Source organism: Zosterops lateralis, assembly GCF_965231275.1.
Source record: "Zosterops lateralis genome assembly, chromosome: Z".
NCBI lineage: Eukaryota > Metazoa > Chordata > Aves > Passeriformes > Zosteropidae > Zosterops > Zosterops lateralis.
This window is the reverse complement of record NC_139800.1, coordinates 79,784,717-79,803,750: the sequence shown is the minus strand read 5'-3', so window position 1 is coordinate 79,803,750 and position 19,034 is coordinate 79,784,717. Positions and strand designations below refer to the sequence as shown.

At 43.4% G+C, this 19,034-nt stretch overlaps 1 protein-coding gene across 1 annotated transcript in view; it reads left to right on the top strand.

Annotated features, from left to right (window-relative positions):
- Positions 1 to 15,794: 15,794 nt before the first annotated feature.
- The window catches only part of LOC310922570 (uncharacterized protein), a 40,741-nt gene continuing 37,501 nt past the window's right edge, over positions 15,795 to 19,034 (top strand). The window contains exon 1 of the mRNA XM_083883200.1: positions 15,795 to 15,890. Within this exon, the coding sequence (XP_083739326.1) occupies positions 15,815 to 15,890 (76 nt within the window). The 5' untranslated portion in view covers positions 15,795 to 15,814. The remainder of the gene's footprint in view (positions 15,891 to 19,034) is intronic.

Sequence of the window (19,034 nt, the reverse complement as noted above, 5' to 3'; positions counted from 1 at the left end):
TGGAGACACCCATCCTGGAATGCAAGCCTAGTTTTCCGGGGACTAGTGCTTGTTCATTATTTTTATTTATATTTTATTTCAGCACGAATTATTAAATGCAATATATCCATATAACACTGGGGATGCTGGTGCACCTCTCAAGCAGAGAAGGTGCAGCACACACAGAAACTCTGCCAGCAGATCCCAGTGAACCCCATTTCACAAGCTGGAAAAAGGAGCCATGCCTTCCCACCAGGAGGTCCTCCAGACTGGGTTTGCAAGTGGCCTTCAAAGGGAGAAAAAGGGACCCTGTTGAAGGATGAAGGATGAAAGCCAGGGCAGTTGGATGTTCTTCAAGTGTGTCTCAGCCCACTGAAGCATTGATTTAGAAGAAGTAAAGACTTTAGTTAAAATAAATATTGCTGAGGTAAGGTAACTAAACTTCCCTTTTGGTAGCAGAAGCCAGACTGAAGGAACTGATAAATCATGGAAGCTGTCAAACTAGGCTTTTGCATCCTGAATAATCAATAGACCCCATGAATACAATACAATCATAAATCAAACAGTCCTGGGAAAAACAGGATTCAGCTGTCACGAACACTAAAGGTTAAAAAGTCAAAGAGAGGAAGACACATCTTACTTCATCATTTTGGGACCCCACACTATAAAAAAGACCACTGACCCATTTCAAAGAACAAACTAAGCATGCTTAATGGCTTTTTGGGCTAATTGCCATACGAAGTGGGGAATGGGATGTACCAGAGTTATGAACATGCATTTGTGTTTTGGGTATTCAATACTCCTGTACATAAAAGACCCTGTGATCATCCGTGGATTGTGTGTGTGTATTTGGGAGCGATCCCGCACGCTGCCCGGCGTTGTAATAAACATACACTTCCTAACTTTAAACTGTTAGAGAGTCTTTGTCCGTCAGAGTTGGATACTGGTATTAGATTAATATCCATAGTTTTTTAATAAATCACCACCCTCACCATCACCTGGGAAAAGGAGCCCTGGGGTTGGTCCTGGGCTGAATTCACATCCTGGCTGCCAGAGGGATTCCTTCACCCACACCATGGCACAAAAAGAGCCCACATCGCCACAGTCTGGTGAGGCTGACAGCCTGAGGGGTTTGCCCTGTGGCTCCTGATTCCTGCCCACAGCTGTGGCTGGTTATCCCTGCCACCCAGGGCAAACCTCAGGCGATTCTGTGGTTTTGTTCAGACACATTTATTCTAAGTGCATCCTTGTGCCATTCACACTCTGCTGAGGATATCTTGTTTGGGAGTTTCTCCTTTAACTCTTTGAATTCTTCTGTAAATAGGCAGCTGCCTTTACTTAGCAACTGCCTGAGTCATTTCCTCTCTAAGCAATCCTCTGGGTTCACTCTGCAGAACTTCCTCTTCACATTTTCTAGATCTTCTGATATTTTTCCTTTTTTAGCTGAAGCAAGCTGTTAAAAATAGCAACAGGATTTCACCGTGTATTTGTAAAATCGATACTACCACCCCAAAGATCTCTTTATGTCCCTTCTCAGAATAATTTCCATTTTCAGTTGTATAATTATTAAGTTTTGAGGCAAGAGAAAGGTTGCATTTTAGTGGTCTGAAAAAAACCACCCACTTTAATGAAGATAAAATCTGCTTCAATATAATTCAGGTTTCCATTCTGAAATATTATTGAAATAATATTGACATAAACAATCTTGTCAAAATAGGAGAAATAGACTTAAGGGATGAAAGCTTTTTGCCACCCTTTCCTTTTCACCAAATGTCGGGAGGGTGTCAGAGAATCATAGAGGTTGCAATTTTTAAGGTTGGAAAAGATCTCTAAGATGAGTCCAGCTGTTAACCCTGCACTGCCCAATTAATCACTAATCCATGTCTCTGAGTGCCACATTTTTTTCAGAACTCCAGGGATGGTGACTCCACCACTGTCCTGGGCAGCCCATTCTGGTGTCTGACAATCCTCACAGTGAAAAAAATTTTCCTGATAGCCCAAAATCCATACACATAATTCAAAATCTATACACATACATATAAATATTGTATATACTGGTTTTCAATGCACTCTTCTACACTAGTTGACATAAACTATCACCTAGAACTGTCATAATGTGAGTTTGTTTTTTGCTGTAGAGAGATACCAAATTTCCAGGATGTAAAAGCCCAAGTCAGTGGAACAAGCAGTGCTGCACCAACCAAGATCATTTCAGGGAAAAAAAAAAAAAAAAAAAAAAAAAAAAAAAAAAAAAAAACACCCCACCCTACCAAACAAAGCAAACAAAAGACCCAAACTAGTTTTAGGTAGCTACAGTAGCATTGCTTTAAGGAAAACAAGTCCCTGTCCCATTTCAGGGCAAGGACCTTGCTCAGACTATGGAGAATAAGGTTTAAATATGAGACTGTGAAGGACCCAGGTCTAACCTATCCTCAGAACTGGCCAAGGAAGCCTCTTTGCTAGAAGCACCCCATCCAGCCTGTCACTGCTCTGGGCAGAAACAAGCAGTGGCCAAAAGTGTGTCTGGAACTCCTGGGGAGCAGAAGATGCTTAAATCTGAACCTGAATCTGATCTCTGCTGAAGGATGTACTTTTGCAGGCCCTCAGAATGTCCCATTTACTCTGCATTTGGGAGCTGAAGCAAGCTTTTAATTATAGCCTTTTAACTCACTTCTAATTGAGTTTTGCTTTAATGTTTGTACAAGACAAGGAGTGATAATTGAAGGGGTGGGGACCCTGCTTGAGTCAGAAAAGTGTATGTTCAGCTGATTTATAGCAGGTATTAACCAGGGCCTCACTACATTGCTCCCACTGGGAGGAGAGGCTGAAAAAAAGTTAGATTTTTAATGATACTGAACCTTGTTTCCTTGAACATAGAAGAGCACCAAGCAGTCCTGTTCACCATTTCCAAACCAGGGTCATGACACCCCAGTCTCTTTCCCTGTTATTTCAGGAGTGCATTAGGTGACTTCTTTTCTCACTGACACACAAACCACCCAAATCCTCTACACCTACCTTTGCAAGTACAACCTTTGACATGCAGCCCATTGTTTTGGCTGGGAAACCAAAGAGAAACATCCAACCTCACCCCTCATTACAGAAAGAGGTGTTTTTATTCAATTTCCAAGATGCCAGTGGTAAGTAAACCACCAGCTTTAACGAAGTCTGCAGTCTATGCACCCTCCTCCTGACATGGAACATCCATAATTCCTGACTTAATCTGTTCTGCCACAGCCCACTGGAGTAAAATTATAGATCAGACATTACCTGTGCTGTATCCTACATTCAGTCACTCCACACAGGCTTGTTATCATCTTATTTTGTTTCTAGTGTTTTGACTCTGCAGTGTGTTCAAGTGGATGATTTCAGAAGGGCTGTGCTGCATCAGAGCCTTGTAAGGAAAACAGTCCCACGAAAGCAGGATAAAATCTGGATGTAGAGGACAGCTTTGTGCTTGTACCACTTCTCTCCAGAACTGTTTGTCAGATAAGCAGCAAACAGGCACGAGTAGTTCTCCTTTTTTTTCTGCAGGTGGCACCAAGCATTTAGTTCTGAGATGTATTTGTTCTTTTAAAGCTGTTTTGAACTCCTAACAGACGGTCTGCTGCTGTGCAGACCCTCTGTAGCTGTACATAGCCTCTCTGCAGCTCTGTGTGGCCATGCTCCAGGGCCAGCTGGTCCATAATTCACCCATCCATCCTCGTTGTCTCTGGGATGGTGGTGGGAGCTGAGGTGTGAGACATGGATAACCCTAGACAGGGTGAACCCTGGACAGGAGCCAGTGGCATGAGTGAGTGTGGGATTACAGCTGAAGCAAGCCAAGAGCTTGGCAGGGGTGTCATTAACCAGACCTCTATCCCAGCCCTGCAGTCCCACCCATGCCTCATCCCATCCTCCCAACGTGTCTGAGCTGCTGCTGTGCCCTCAGACTGCTCTCACAGGGTCATTTTTCTGCTGACTTCAGAGACCCCCAAAGGGCTGCAGGGCCAGGGCACCCTTTGAGCAATGAGGTCTGAAAAGCCACATGCAAGGACCATGGCAGGGAGCTGTCCTGTGACAGCTCTGCCGAATCCACACCCCACACTGACCTGGTGAGCCAGGGAAAGACCCAAGACCGAAGTGGACAAAACACAGAAAATAAATATCCATATTCCTAACCACCTTCCATCACTGTATAACTTCAGTGCCACAGTCACAACTCCCAAATTCACCAAATGTAAGCTCCCACATACTTTGAGTTTTTGAGGCTGCTGGGGATTACCCAAGTTGAGCCAGTTACCTTTTTGGGTGCTCCTTCCTGCAGATGGCCTGACTGGCTGCCCTGTGTCCAATCCAGATTTCATTTCACCACAGCCTTGGGAGCTGTCACTCTATCCCCAGGATAACATATCTGCCTTGCTCACGTGCAAAGCACATGGCAACAGCTCCCTGGCCCCAGCCCAAAAACGTTATGACTTATTAATTTAGCAAGGCATTTAATTCACCACTGGCAGCAGGAGAGAAAAATGAGGAAGTCAGATTCATCCTTGTCTGCAATGCATCAAAATAAAAGAACATCTATAAGGTGCACAGCACACTCTTAGCAACCAGGAGCTCCTGTGCTGGACACTGGAGGAAATAATTGGAAATCAATGATGCTGTACCTGCCCCATCTGCCTCCAGCCCTGCTCTTCACTGTGATCAGATTGTGCAGAGGTTTTGGCAGCTATTTGTGCTTTGTTTTTCTTAGCTGGGCTATCCATTCTCTGAATGTACACCTGCTATAAATTTAAAACTGATGAAGATTTTTCTTGATTTCCTTGTGCCATGGGGACAGAAACTCCCAGATTATTTCCCTTAGGAAGCATTTCTGGCCTATCACTGAGTGTGCAGCTGTGCACAGAAGCATGTACTTGTTACAATATGTTATAGAAACATTATAATACTTAAAAGGTAGAGAGTGTCTTATAATTTCAAAGCACTGTGTAAGCAGTAACTAATTGAGGTTCAAGGCATTGCCTTTAAGCAGATAAGGAACTACCTATGAAAAGTAAGAAGCAGCCAACACTTACTACCCTGAGGTCTGAACTACAGTAGTCATTTTTTCAAGTGTGGAAAGGCAAAATATTCGAGTTTGCTTAGGTGCCACTGTACAGTAATAACTGGCAAATGTCAGTATTTAAATGAAACTTTGTATGGAAACCCCCCACCTCCATCCACTCCCCCACCCATTCCCCAGCCAAATTTATACAGCTGAAGTGCTGCCATGACAGGACCTGTCACAATTTATTTCCACACAAGTTACACAGCCTTGATACCCCCTTGAGCAGTGGGGTGCAGGTTGGCTTAAAATCCTGCCCCCAGGAATCACCTGAGAAAAGACAAGGCTCCAGCCCTGGTAGGCTGAGCAGATTGTTGTCATACTAAGAAGAAGAACCAGTATTGCTGGTGGAAAGCCAGCACCTCATGCTCAGCCTTGCCGAGGCGCTGGCTGCTCCTTTCTGTTTCATTTCCTGTAAGAGAACAAGCTTCAAAGGGCTCCTGCAACAGCCTCTGGCTTTGATCCAGGGTAAAACACCTTGGAAGCGGGAATCTCAGACACCAAAGCAGGTGCTGCATCACCATAGTTAGGCAAAGGAGAATCTTCAGGGCTCTCCAAACTTCTCTCCTTTTTTGTTCTTCACTAAACAAACCATTCAACCTCAAAACATGCTTGCAGCCCAGTTTATGCACATAATGGGTATCATCCCACAGTGCTCACAGCCATTTATACCAGGCCACTCACCACAGGAATTCAAACCACTCAGGGCTCACCACTGCTGACTTGAGACAGAAACCTTCACACGTGAAAGCCAAAGTCGCGGCAAAGAAACCAGTGGAAACTCTATTAGCAATGCCGTGACCTGCTGATTAGCAGTCATACCGAAAGTCATTAACTCCCAAAAAACAAGAGACTTAGAGGTTTCTGTTTGCTGAATGTGGGTTGGAGAGTACCAAGAATGAAGGGTTTGCCTTGAAAAGCTCATAGAGAATGTGCCCAGTGCATGACTGAAGCTGTTTTGCTGGGTGCTCAGGTGGCTGCTGTGCCTGATTCACTGTGCAGGAGTATGAAGAGAATTACCCTCTGGAGGGCTCTTCTGGACATAATAGATATTATCACCCAGCATTACCACAAAATGCATCTGAAGGATTTCTACATGCAATACTACATCTCATTTATTTCACAAATATTTAGATGTCTTGCTAATTTGGCCCTTGAACTTCTAGAAGAAAGAAATCTGTGTCCTTGCCAAAGTGTAAACAAATGTAGATCTAGAAGACACCAGACTGCACAGAGTGGATTTCATTAGGGGCTACAATCCTTCATATTGCTGCTCACAGCATCAAATTACTCATAATGAGGAGCTTACCAATTATTTTACACTCACGATGCTTCAAGACCTGAGCCAGTGCTCATTACTGACAGGTATACTGAGAGTCTAATTGCAGAGCACATCCCTGATTGCTTTGGAGGGGCTGGATAATTGATTGGCTCTGAAGATAGAGTGCCACTGCCAGACTTTTAGCATCTGCATGATTTGTGTCTCTGACTTCCAAAACTCCAGATACCACAGAAAGAACTCACACAGATAGATGGCCTCACATCAATCACCTTCACACAGTCCATGAAGGGACTTCTTGTCACCTGCCCATTAAAAACTGATAATTTTATAATAGTAGTTTTGATTAATTAATGTTCTTTTTCTTAAATGGAGAACATGTCCTTTTTCTCTGTTGTAAAGCCTAGTTCTTTTGCAGCTCGTATCCATCTGAAATGTGCTCTGCTAGGAAAGCTAGAAAATGCTTTCTTATATTTTAATCTTCAAGACTTCACAACACTGACATTAAATAAAAACATTAAGCCAAAGGAACCATGGAGTGGTTAACTTTTAAGGGAGACACAAACAGAAAATGCTCAAGGAGAAACATCTGGCCTTTCTCTTCCTGCTCCGTCCCACCAGAGCATGGAGCAGGAAGAACCTTTTATGAATAGCAACCCAAATGGGAAACCTGCTTGTGACAGATGCAAGCAATTTGTTAGGGCTGTTCCTGCAATGCAATCCACAGCATCAAGAATAAATGGCACTGCTGTGATTCTGTATTAGTAACAACTTCACCAAACAACACCACCAGGCAGGGAGACTGGCCACAGATGGGCTGGTGCTTGTGTTTTAAGGCTCTCAGCTCCAAATCTGGCCAGTTATCACTCCTTCTGGAGACTGAGGTCCTCAGTAGCACAGCTCTTGTTGGGCTAGTGTTTACAAAGAGCTGCCTAGTGGGTCCAAAAGTGGGTGGAATTCAGAAAATAAAAAAGCGCAGAAAGAGAGTTTTGTGTGTGTGTAAAATGAGCATAAGTTTGATCAGAATCTGACCCTGCGTCTCTCACTGTGTGTGCATGGGTGTGTAGGAGCAAGGAGGCAGAGGAAAAATGTGAGAGAAGCCATAAAAACTCCCAGATAATGCCTCCTAAGTATTTCTAAGCCATTGCACAAGGAACAATATACAGAGACTTAAATTCAGACACAAGGGATCTATTTACATGGAGAGAAGAATCCTCATGTGGAATACGCTCACAAAGAACCTTCTTTAGGCAAAACAAACAAACAAACACTGGAGTCATTTATCTCCTTGCCCTCTTTCTATGCTGGAATACAGGAGCTTCACAGTCTTACAGTCCCAAACCGTGGCAGGGGCCTCCTGCTATCCCTGCAGAATCCCACTTCAGTTCATTCAGCTGAGCAGGAGCAGAGGGCCCGTTTCATGGGAGGACAAGGTAGGGTCTATGGTGAAACAGCCTGTGAGACCTGGGTCTTTCCAAGCCATGTAAGTAGCCAGTGGGAATTGCCAGGATCGTAAACTCCAAGCCAAAACAGGAAGGAACACTGTAGAGTTCAGTAACAACCACACTGCTGAATCTCTTCTCCAAATATATTTTCTTAAATGTTGCTGTTTGCCTCAACATTATTTCAGTATGAAATTGAACTTCTAAAACTGATTAAGTAATCCAGCAGTTGAAAATTTTTCTTGATGCTACTGAATAGGACCCACAGATTTTACTCTGTATTGAACTTGGTAAGACTGGATTAATTGAAGGGTGGAGAGGCAAAGCAGAATTAACAGGTTGTTACAGGTGAGAACTGGAACCACAGCTTCTCAGCACAGTGAATGCAGCCAGCACTTCCCTGTGCCAGGTTCACACATGGGGCCTTCATGCTGTAGCCCCAAAAGGATCCATCCCACACCAAAGAGCATCTTTGACCCTGGGGAGAGAGGCAAGCAAACTGGAAGAAGTCATCCTAAAAGACAACTTGTTAGTGCCCACTCCTCCTACACGCTGCTTGGAACAGCAGCTAGAAGACATTGGGATAAAGGAGGGATTTTTCAGGTAGGTAAATGCCAAAATACTGCAGAAAGTTAAAATTTGGATTAAATTAGCTCCAGCTATCAAGGGCATTCATAAAATCAATATTAGGCTTTTGGTGGATTTTTGCTGCTGCTGCTGAAGAGCTATTCCTTTGTCCTCTCTTGCTTTGTGAGCAGGACAGGGTAACCATCATTTCCAGGGTTCTCCTTGGCTCGAGTTTACTTTCCTTTGGAACAGGAACAGGTGACCAAAGGCAGCACTTTGCCTGTACCAAACCTCTGCAGGGAACTCAGACAATGTAATGAGCCTGTTAAACCCAGGCCAGCCAGGAAACATAGGCAGAGCAGGTGGCAGTCTGAAACAAAAAGTCTACACACAGTCTGAGAAAGTGAACTATTCCTGACGAATCTTGTTCTTACTGCAGGCAGAGCCACTCTTCACACCCTAAGCAAACATCTTACAACTTAAGGAATCAAATACTTCTGTCCTTGTGCTGAGAACTTTCTCTATCATCACTACAACCTGCTCTTTATTCTTTCTTTTTCCAAAGGCAGTGAGGCAGTTACCAGGGACTCTCCTGTTCTCTGCCAAGGAGCTCTGCACAAAATAAAATTTGCATGGCTGGCTTTTCTTCTATTTTGTCCAAGGGGACTTCCTGGACAACTAATCTTTCAAAAGCAGCGACCTTCAAATTGTTACAAAGAAAAACATCTAAGCAGTGCTAAGTTACTTAGAAATATTTTCATGCTCAACTGAAAATTATTCTGTATTCTCACATTTCCCATAAGCACTCACTTCTAGGCATGGATCATTCAGACTGATTTTTAGATCATTACATGGATTTGACAAGTCATTTAAGAGTCTTCAAAAAATGTCGTCTCAGTCAGATGTGTAGCACTGCTAACAAAATACTGCAACTCACATCAGTGATTTATCTCAACACCACTTGGAATAATAAAATATTCGTAAAAAGCCCTACTGAAATACATTATCTCATCAGCACACAGCGATAAGATTAAATTGTTTGGTGTTAGAAGTGATAAGGATTACCATATCAGTGTTTAGCTTGTTGAAATCATATTACCTATTACCATTGATGGTAATCATATCGAAATTCTGGATAATATCAAATGATTCAGTAATAATTACCAGGCTGCGCTGTAGGCAAAGGGAGATGCTGGAATCTGCACAGCCAGTGCTGAATTTGTACAATGACTCAGTGTGATGGGATTTGTACCTTAAGAAAATCTTACTGAGCTGATTCCCCTTAGTCTTTCCTTTGGGGAATGTACTGCTCCAAATCAGAGCATGACAGGAGGGAAACAAGTATGGAAATTATTTTAAAAGTTATCCAGCTGCTCTGCAGTTCCTGTAGCAAATTCAGGACCAGGTTTGGGCTCTTTGGGATAGGGAGCAGCCAACTGCGGTCTGTGTTTACCCATTATTCCTGCAGGCTCACAGATCATGTGGCAGCACAAATAAATAGCCAGTGATGACACATGCAGTGAGAACTTGTGCACAGAGCATCTCAGTTTGGTTGAACAGATGCAGCTTTGACACACACTGTTAGGCAGCCACTTTCACAAGAAGTGGCCTAAGAGCTTAACTTTCATAATTTACTATTATTTGTTCACTGTCTTCAGTGTGCTCAACCTCCCAGACACACCTATACACATACACAATACAGCAACTGCCAAACTCAGAGAGAGCTTATGCTTGATGGAAAGACATAGAATAAATAAGTAGATATATAAACACTCAAAAGACAAGAGGTGGTGAGAACAGACTTACTTATCCCTATTTTGACCCCTGAAAGAACTAAAATTCGCATGGAAACATGTCTTCTAAGACAAGACATAGGTGTAATTCCATGAAGTGAGAACTGAAGGGCAGGCACAGGATGGCTGATAGGAAAAGAATGGATCTGTTTCCATATGCTTTCCATATGCCATGTTCCATGTGCATGTTCTTTCTCACTTAATTCCCTTCTGTGTAAGTTGGTCTTCTGTCCTTACTAAACTATTACTCAAAAAGGATGATCTCAGAGACAGAACTGGTGTCAGGCACTGAAGCATCAAACCCTTTCTGCCAGCCAACCAAGCAGCCACATGACCACCATGTCTTCCCTTGAACTCATTTATCTTTTGTCAGTGCTTAGAACATTCTGTCTAATTTTAGAAGGCAGTTCTGCAACCCTTGCAGTGAATAATACTTGTTCTGGCCAATAGTCCCAGAAGGCACAAGTAGGAGTGCCAGAGCTGAGACAGAGCTCAAGAGGTCATGGGGTCCCTTTAATCAGACCTGTCTTTCTGGGCTGACACTCACCCATACACAGAATCCCCACGCTGGAGCTTTACTTTTCCTCACCAATCTATCCCACTGTTACTTCCCTACCCCTACATGACAATATTTGCCTTGAAATCAAATAATCTTCCCTGATTAAAACCACGCCAATCATCTTTTATTACCTCTGTTTCAAAGAAAGCAGCTTATCACCCTTCATTTTCCTCTTCATTAGACTGAAAAAAAAAATTCAAATTTAACTTTCTTAATTCATCCTCTCATTAATTCTTCTGACTTGCTCTAGATGTTCCCCAGCTGGACTGAACCTTCTCAGGGAGCATCCTCTCAGGACTCATTGGGGCTGTTTGTCCCAGAGCCCACCCTCTGTCCCTGCTCTCAGACACTTCTCTTTTCACAACACCAGGCCACTGTTGACTCATGCTCAGCTTGTGACATCCCAGATTATTTTCTGCTCTATCTGCTGTTTAGCAAGTTGTTCTCTGTCATGCCCTTCCACACTGAATTGTTCTTGTCTAAATGTTTTCTCTTGCATCAGTCCCTATTTACGCTCATCTTCTCCTGGACTGTATCTCTAACTTCCAGGATCATCCTGAATTCTGTGCTTGTACTCCACCATATCAGCAGTGCACACAAATAATAAGGAATGCTTCCCATTCTCTCAGCCAGGTAATAATAAACATACTGGGTCAAGGACAAACTAAGGATTGGACTCTGCGTCTCTTCTTTCAGGCAATATTGTCTAATAACTTCATACCTAAGGAATTATTCACCTAGATAAATACAAGCTAACTTGAGCCAGAGCTGAGGAATGAGATCCTAAATGTACAGATGTATTAGTAACACCAAGGTTTGCAGGTATTTGTCCCAGCAGGAGAGCAATAAACAAGAATGTGCAATTAAAGCCCATTGGGAAAGAACATTGGGCAGCTACAGTAATTTTCGTGCCATCAATTTTCTTTCCATCAGCTACAACAGTTACATTCACCACAGGAAACCCACTATAATCTGTCACAATATAGGCCTTACACTTCTGGATTTACAACATTTTGAAATACTTGTTCATAATTTTTCAAAATTCTACACATGGATATAAATATAAAAATACATTTAATTCCCCTTGTTTCTTGTTTTAACTCTTACTCAGCAAGACTCTGACACAAATAAAGTTGAATACACACAAACATTTTACTGTTAGATACTTCAATGACCAAAGGAATTAGGACCTGTAGTCTCAGAAAATCTGGTGGCTGTTTTCTTGAACTAGAATATAAAACCCATTATACTAGATTTCAGAGTGAGTCCAGACAAGCACAACATCTAACACTGTGTAACAATGGATACTTTGGGAAACAGGGTAAGGAATAAACTAATAGGTGGGTGTTTCTTCCTCTGACACCCTCTGCAGATCTATCAGTGGTTTAGGTATTTTCTGAGCATTTCTTTTTGCATCTGTGTCATCACACGTGCAAGCTTCTATCTGACTAATTTCAGCCACTATTATTCCAACCACTTTCAGTATTCCTTAAACTGAAATGGATACTATAACCCCCTGAAATATCACATTGCATTCACTGCCAGGGTTCCATTGATTCTGAACTCACAATGCCAATATGCACCCACCAGTGATTCTGCCTGAAACTGCTTTGAAGGATTTGCCAGAAACTATCACACGAAAACTAAAAGGACAGAAGAAATGACTGTAAAATTAAATTATTCATTTTTCACAGGGACATGGAAAAAAGGATAATCCTTAAAGGATTAGGATAAATTAGCTACTACAATCAAACCTGCAAATGCTGCAAAATTAAAAGGCAATTCCAAGTGTTGCTGAAGCCACTTCAGGTCAAAATTTTAATGAAGTTCCCCCAAAAATGCATAAGCAGTAATTGCATGATTGAAATGAAAATTTGAGAACAAGGTCTAAAAGAAAATAAGACGAATGTTACATTTGCAATTGCTGCAGCAATTTTTCCTCTCAGAATTTTTCTCATCAGAGAAAAAGATAACACATTTTCCACATTGGGGCAGATTTTCTCAGCTTAGTTCTTGTGTGCCTAAAGATAACATATCTGCTTATCAAGCAGTATGTAGATACATGGAGAGCAGGGAGGGACAATGCCCCACTTCTACCTCAAGAGTCCTTTAATGTCTCATGAATTTCTATGTGCTTGGCCTTTTTATTTTAACTTTACAGCCTCCGACTGCACCACCACAAACATCCTGAGTGTGAAACACTTGGTTTATTTCCCTTCCTGTAATTCATACCTTCTACTCTGAAGCTTTGCATGTGCAGAATATCAGGCATGTCAAATTGCAAGCAGTGAGACCACTCATATATATGTCTGTTGAAATGGAAAGAAAAGAAAATGCAATCTCATTTGAAAGTGAATTTTAGTTACCCATTATGTTTGCAAGCATCCCCGTTGGTGTGATTGCTCCCATGCCAGTTGTCTCATCTTTCTCAGAGGAACAAAAATGTATCAATAGAATCTGACCCCTTTTATTGCACAGTGTGTTAAAGAAATGGGAAAAATTAAGGAAAATAACTGTAACCTAATAAAAATTCAGAGGCACCTCAAAGCATTAACGACCACTTTATTGTTTCAGGTATAGAAGTTACAGATATAGGAAGTACAGCCTCATAACTACTTTACATTACTTTTTGGGCTTGCGTAACATAAAAATTACATTCTATCAGATAGTTTGACCATTTTTTCATACCACACCCATTGTACTTTATGATGTTGAGAATGAATACAAACCATTTTGGTGATATTTTCTGATAGTTGCTGATTAAAGGAAGATGGAAAAATACACAGATACAGAAACAAGGAATCAAGAAACCTGGGCCAGGCTTTTTTGCTGTGATGCTTTATTCATTACATAACCAGAGACTTCAATTTCAATGACTCAGTCTTCTCATCTGTAAAATGAGGATAACATCTGAATGTCTCTCAGTGGAATGGTGAAATTTGATTTCAGCATGCGTATAAAGGACATGGAGATTGCTAAGTGGCAAGGTGTTATTATCATATATTATAAACATAAACCTAGGAAATTTGGTATTGAAGGTGTGGGGGGTTTTGCCCCTTCAGCTGCCCTTTGGTTTTAAATACTACTACTAATAATTGACATTCTATTCACTGAGCGGAAACAACCAACAAAGGATTCTCTGCACACACATATAGCCAACATAAAAAAAAAAGAAACAAAGAAGAGGGCAAGTCTGTGGTCTGAATATTCAAGCTAAAATGAAGCCCTGCTTGGAATATTTAAAAAGTTCCTTTTTCATTCTCTTGAAATACTACCTGATCTTACTGCTACTTTGGCTACATTCATCACATTTATGGGACAATTTTTTGGCCCACTGGCAGACAAACTTTCTGTTCATGATTGCAAACAGAGTTTCCTGCACAAGGCCCAAAGAACCTGCCCTTTAGTATGGCCATGGATGCAGCTCCACCCTCACTTTCTCAGAGCATAAACTCAGAGGCAGAATGAGATTACTCCCAAACCTATTGATAACCAACTAGAGCAGCATCTCCCCTTGGGAGCTCTCTAATGGAAGGAAATTCACCATGGTTAAAAGCACATTATTTAGGTTGGAAGGGACCTTAAAGACCATCCAGTCCCTTACAGCGATGGGAAGACAATTGCAGTTGTTGTGGGGACACAAATTACCCTGGCCTGTGAGGTGTTATAATAATGAAGACACAGCCACAAAACACGCATACTCTAAAAAGGCGGACCCAAAGAGGAACCATACAAAACAGTTCCTAAAACATGGAAACTGATTTATAGAAGAATATGAACAAACTGATGCAATAGAAAGGGTATTTTAAAAATGTCTCTTTGGCTGTGTGCCGAGTCACCCGGCTGACTGTACTTTGCTTTTTTTAATCTCCTAATTGTCTTGATTTTTTATTTAATCTATCTCTTAAAAGTTGCCAAAAAAAGCGAAGCTCTTTTTTCACAGGGGTATGTGTGGAGCTGTGCCATGCCCACCTGTTACCCCTGCCCTTAGAGAGGTAACAAATTGTGATGTGGGTGCGGACCCTCACAGAGGACAGCAGGCAGCAGCAGGGTCAAACATGGAAGGCTCTTCATTATTTGACTTTAATTTACTTATATACATTTTGTACAGAAGGGCCAGGATTGGCCCAAGGAGGTTACAACCTCCCGACTCCATTGGTCACTATGACCATCAGTCAAATTCTCTCTCAGAGAACAACTATGTAAAACATATTGATAAATTCTAAGAATATAATATTGTTTACATTGAGCAGCGTGAGAACGGTGCTGCAGAGGTTCAAACACTTGAAAGCAAGAAATGCAGGGGTGACACCCACCCAGCTCCCCTCAGCACCGGCCACCGGGTGCTCCCATGGGGCTGAGGATGCTACAGGCCCCTTTGGCAGATCTTCAGAGAACATTCAAAATATTCGACCCCTAAACAAAGCTGTATTTAGGAGGTTTCTGGCTCTGGCACTAGGTGATGTGGTTTAGTGGTTGCGGGACTTGATCACCTTGAAGGTCTCTCCCAGCCTTGACAATTCCATGATCCAAACCCACATCACTCAGCGCCAGATCCAGACACCTCCAGGGACGGTGACTCGACCGCCTCTCCCTGTGCAGCCTATTCCAACACCTAACCACCTGAACGGCGGATTTTTTTGCTAATCTGAATCTCTGCTGTCGCCGTTTAAGGCCGTTTCCTCCGGTTTTCCCCCTGCAGACACCTCAGGGGAGACCGGCCCCGCCTCACTCACTACAGCGAGCCATGAGGTGCCCCCTCAGCCCCTTGAGACACCCCAGCTCCCTCAGCCGCTGCTCAGACTCGTGCCCCAGTCCTCACTGCCCCTGGCCGGACCCTCTCCCGCTCCCCATCCCTGTGGAAGCGCTCCCTATCCCCGTGGATGCACAGCCCATCCCTGTGGAAGGGCAGCCTCATCCCTGTGGGAGCACTGCCCATCCCTGTGGGAGCACAGCCCAGCCCTGTGGGGAGCGTGGCCGCCCCGGATGGACGCGGGCTCGCTCCCGGGCCCGGGCGGGCGGAGCCTGCGCAGTGCGCCCCGCGCCCCGCCGCCCGCCCGCCCGCCCGGCACTCCCGGCACTCCCGGCACTCCCTCCCGCGGCCCGGCGCTGAAGATGGCGGAGGGCGGCGCGGCGCCCCCGTCCTGCGCTTCCTCCTCCTCTTCCTTGAAGGGGCTGCGGGAGCAGATGGGTGAGAGAGCGGGCAGGGACGGGGGTACCACGGGGGGTGAGCGTGGGGGGCCCCCAAGGGCGCGGCTGGCTCCGGCTGCCCCCCCCCCCCGGCCGCCCCTCTGGACGTCCGGCCCCGTCCCGGGGCGGGGAAGGGAAGGGAAGGGGCGCCGCCAGTGAGGCCGCCGGGGCTGCCCGGCCGCAGCCTCCTTCCCTGCCGTGCTTTCCCGCAGCTCCCGGCGGGAATTGCTGGATTGCTGGCTCGGGACCTCCCGCAGCTCGTGGGCACAGCCGAGGCTGTGTGAGTTACACCGAGCGCCCGTTGTTCACCGGTCCCCAACTTGTCCCTGGTGTCCCTGGTGGCTCCTGCTGTTTTAGAGCGGTTTGCTCCAGCGATGTGGTGGGTCCCGAGTACAGAAGGCGGAGACAGTCCCTGGCATTGATTTCTAATCAAAGATTGAATAATACCCCTTATTTTATTTTATTTTATTTTATTTTATTTTATTTTATTTTATTTTAATTTTATTTTTTTGTTTATCTTTTTAAGTGGTGTTATAAGAGGGCTAAAGAAGCTCTCCTTTAGGTTTAATCTTCGGCTGTGTTTATGTACCTATTAATACTTAAGGTCCTTAATAATGCACTCTGGAATGAGTGTTGTGCATGCACGATATGAGTTGGCAGCACAGTTTCGTGGTTCATCTCCTTGTGAAAGCTTTGTGGGTGAGCCATTAGAAAAGATAAACGTTTTCTTATCCCAGTCACAAAAAAAAAAAAAAAAAAGTAAAGAGACTTGCAGTTTGATCTAAGCTAACCAATTAGCATTAGGTGCAGAAACTAATTTTGGGAGCCTCTTGCATGATCTTTTTCAGTGTATTTGTGTAATTACATAAAGAGGAGTTCTGGCAAAGGGTCCTGAATGCACAACTCTGATCCAGCATTATTCTTCAGTGTGTTGGGTGTCAGAAATACCATTTAATTACTTCTTGTTGCTGTTTCAAAATTAAGACAGTTTAGTGCTCCAGCAGGATAAAAGTCTGCCAAAAGATAGCACTTCTCACCAGCACAGGCTATGTCTGTTTGAACCTTATTCTTTCTGCTAGAACTGCTGAGTTTTATTTTGTGTATTGGATGCACTTGCATGGTGCCTGCTAAGTTTTTCTGAGGATGGGCTCCCGTATTTGCTGACAGCTGTCATGACCTAGATTTAGTCCCAAAATCAGAGAGGAAATGCTCCCTGGGCCAGGCAGCTCCATCTCCCTCCAGATATGCACATTCTGTAACATGCACATCATGTTGCAAAAACAACCCCCCTCACTAAATCCTGGAAAGGCTAGACCTTGATTTTTTTTTTTTTTTTTCCCTGAGGGGGTAGAAGTCACTGAACCAGAATCTGAACTTCAGTGTACACAGAATGCATTTGTAGCAGTTATGTGCTCAAAGATAAACTCAGAGCTAATGTGCAGTGAATCGGTGCTGTCTGTGAGCTCACAAGCCCTCTGCAGCTCTGCTTCTGACTTCTGGTCAGTAGCACTCCCTGGAGAGGGCAAATGATGTTTAGAAATCATCCTTGCAATCCAGTGGCTGGCGGTGGAATTTGCAGGATAATTTGCCACAGTGTTTGCTGCTCTTAGGAGAAGTTGTGAGCAGCAACCAAGTTTGGTATCACAGCTGTGTGGAGAAGATGTAGGAAAAAAATAAAAAAAGACACCCGAAGGAACCTCGATGTTCAGTCCCACGTTACCCTTCAGCGTGTTTGGGGAGGGATGTAACTTCCTGCTTCTCTGAGCTCAGTTGGCTGTGTGGGGGGACTCCTCAGTTCCAAAATCCTAACTAGAGTGCTTGCACCCAGCTTCTGCTGCTCTGTGGACAGTTGTGTACTTTGCTGTTTTAATCAATCAAAACATCTATGCAAAATAAATACAGTGTTGTGTGCCTTCAGCCGTTTGTCAGTGAACCTCTGTCGAGGATTCTCACATTTAAAGACAAAAAATAAAGAGCATCTTGCTGAGAAAGCACAGCTCCTTCTGGCAGCCTAGCTAAGAGGTGTGCATACACACTAATTGTATAGTCACCTTCTGCATGGGTACCTTTGTGGGTCCTTTTTAAAGGGCATTTCTGGATTCTCTTTCTGTTCACTTCTGCTCCCTGTGACCAGCCTCTTGATGCTGCTTTCCTCTGTGCTGGTTGGTGCATAATTTTTAGGCCTTGCACATGAGAATCTCATAGTGCCACTTGTAACTAACTTCCATACCAATTTGGTACGTTTGGCAAGAAAAATACTCTCTTAAATTCAGTCTGGTATTGAGGTAAGGAAAAGATATTTCTTCCTTCTTTGAATATCAGCTGTAATTAAGATTCTGCAGGCCAGCTCATGCCTGCAGTGCCAGTTCTACAGTTCCTTTGTGATCATTTTCTGCTCTGACACACTTGTCCAGTCTTACTTCCTTTATGTGGATGACAAAAAGCAGAATTTGCTACTACAACTAGAAGGCAGTTAAAGGTACAACTAGAAGGCAGTCGAGTTTTCTGAACCTCACTGAACATTAGAAATGAATTGCAGTTGTACACCGAACCAGCAATGCATAGATGGCAGTTGCTTGCTCCATTTTTGTTATCTGTGCTTGCTGCTGTCATCCCTCAGGGATGAAGAGGAATTTTTGATCCTGTTCTAATGCTGTAAGCACTGCTGAGCTCGTTAAGATGTGAGAAGAGGAGAATAGTCGGGTACATGTGGTTTATCCAGTAAGTGAGGTTTTCCTTGACTGGTGTGGGTAATCAGAGGAAAAATACCCATAATTTAAGCTGCTGTAGCCTACTTTTATTGTCTTCATTTTCAGTATACTGAAAATACTGAAAACTCCTGTCTTTTGTAGTATGGATGGTAGTGAATAGGCTTTTTTATCAGAGTTTGGTAATCCTGTGCTGTTGTCAGGATTTCCACTCATGTATTGAGTTGCTGTTGCAAAGGGTGTTCAAAACAGTATATTTAAATGCTGTTCATATATATTTACCTTTCCAAGACCTGCATCATCTTTTGGGAAGCCTGTCTCAGGTTTGAGGGAAAAAAATAAAGTGCCTTTTTCAACAAATCTAGCTGCAGGCATAAATTCCATAACCTGCAGGTCCCAGTTTGATTGGAACTTTTCTAATAAAACAACAGCTTAAT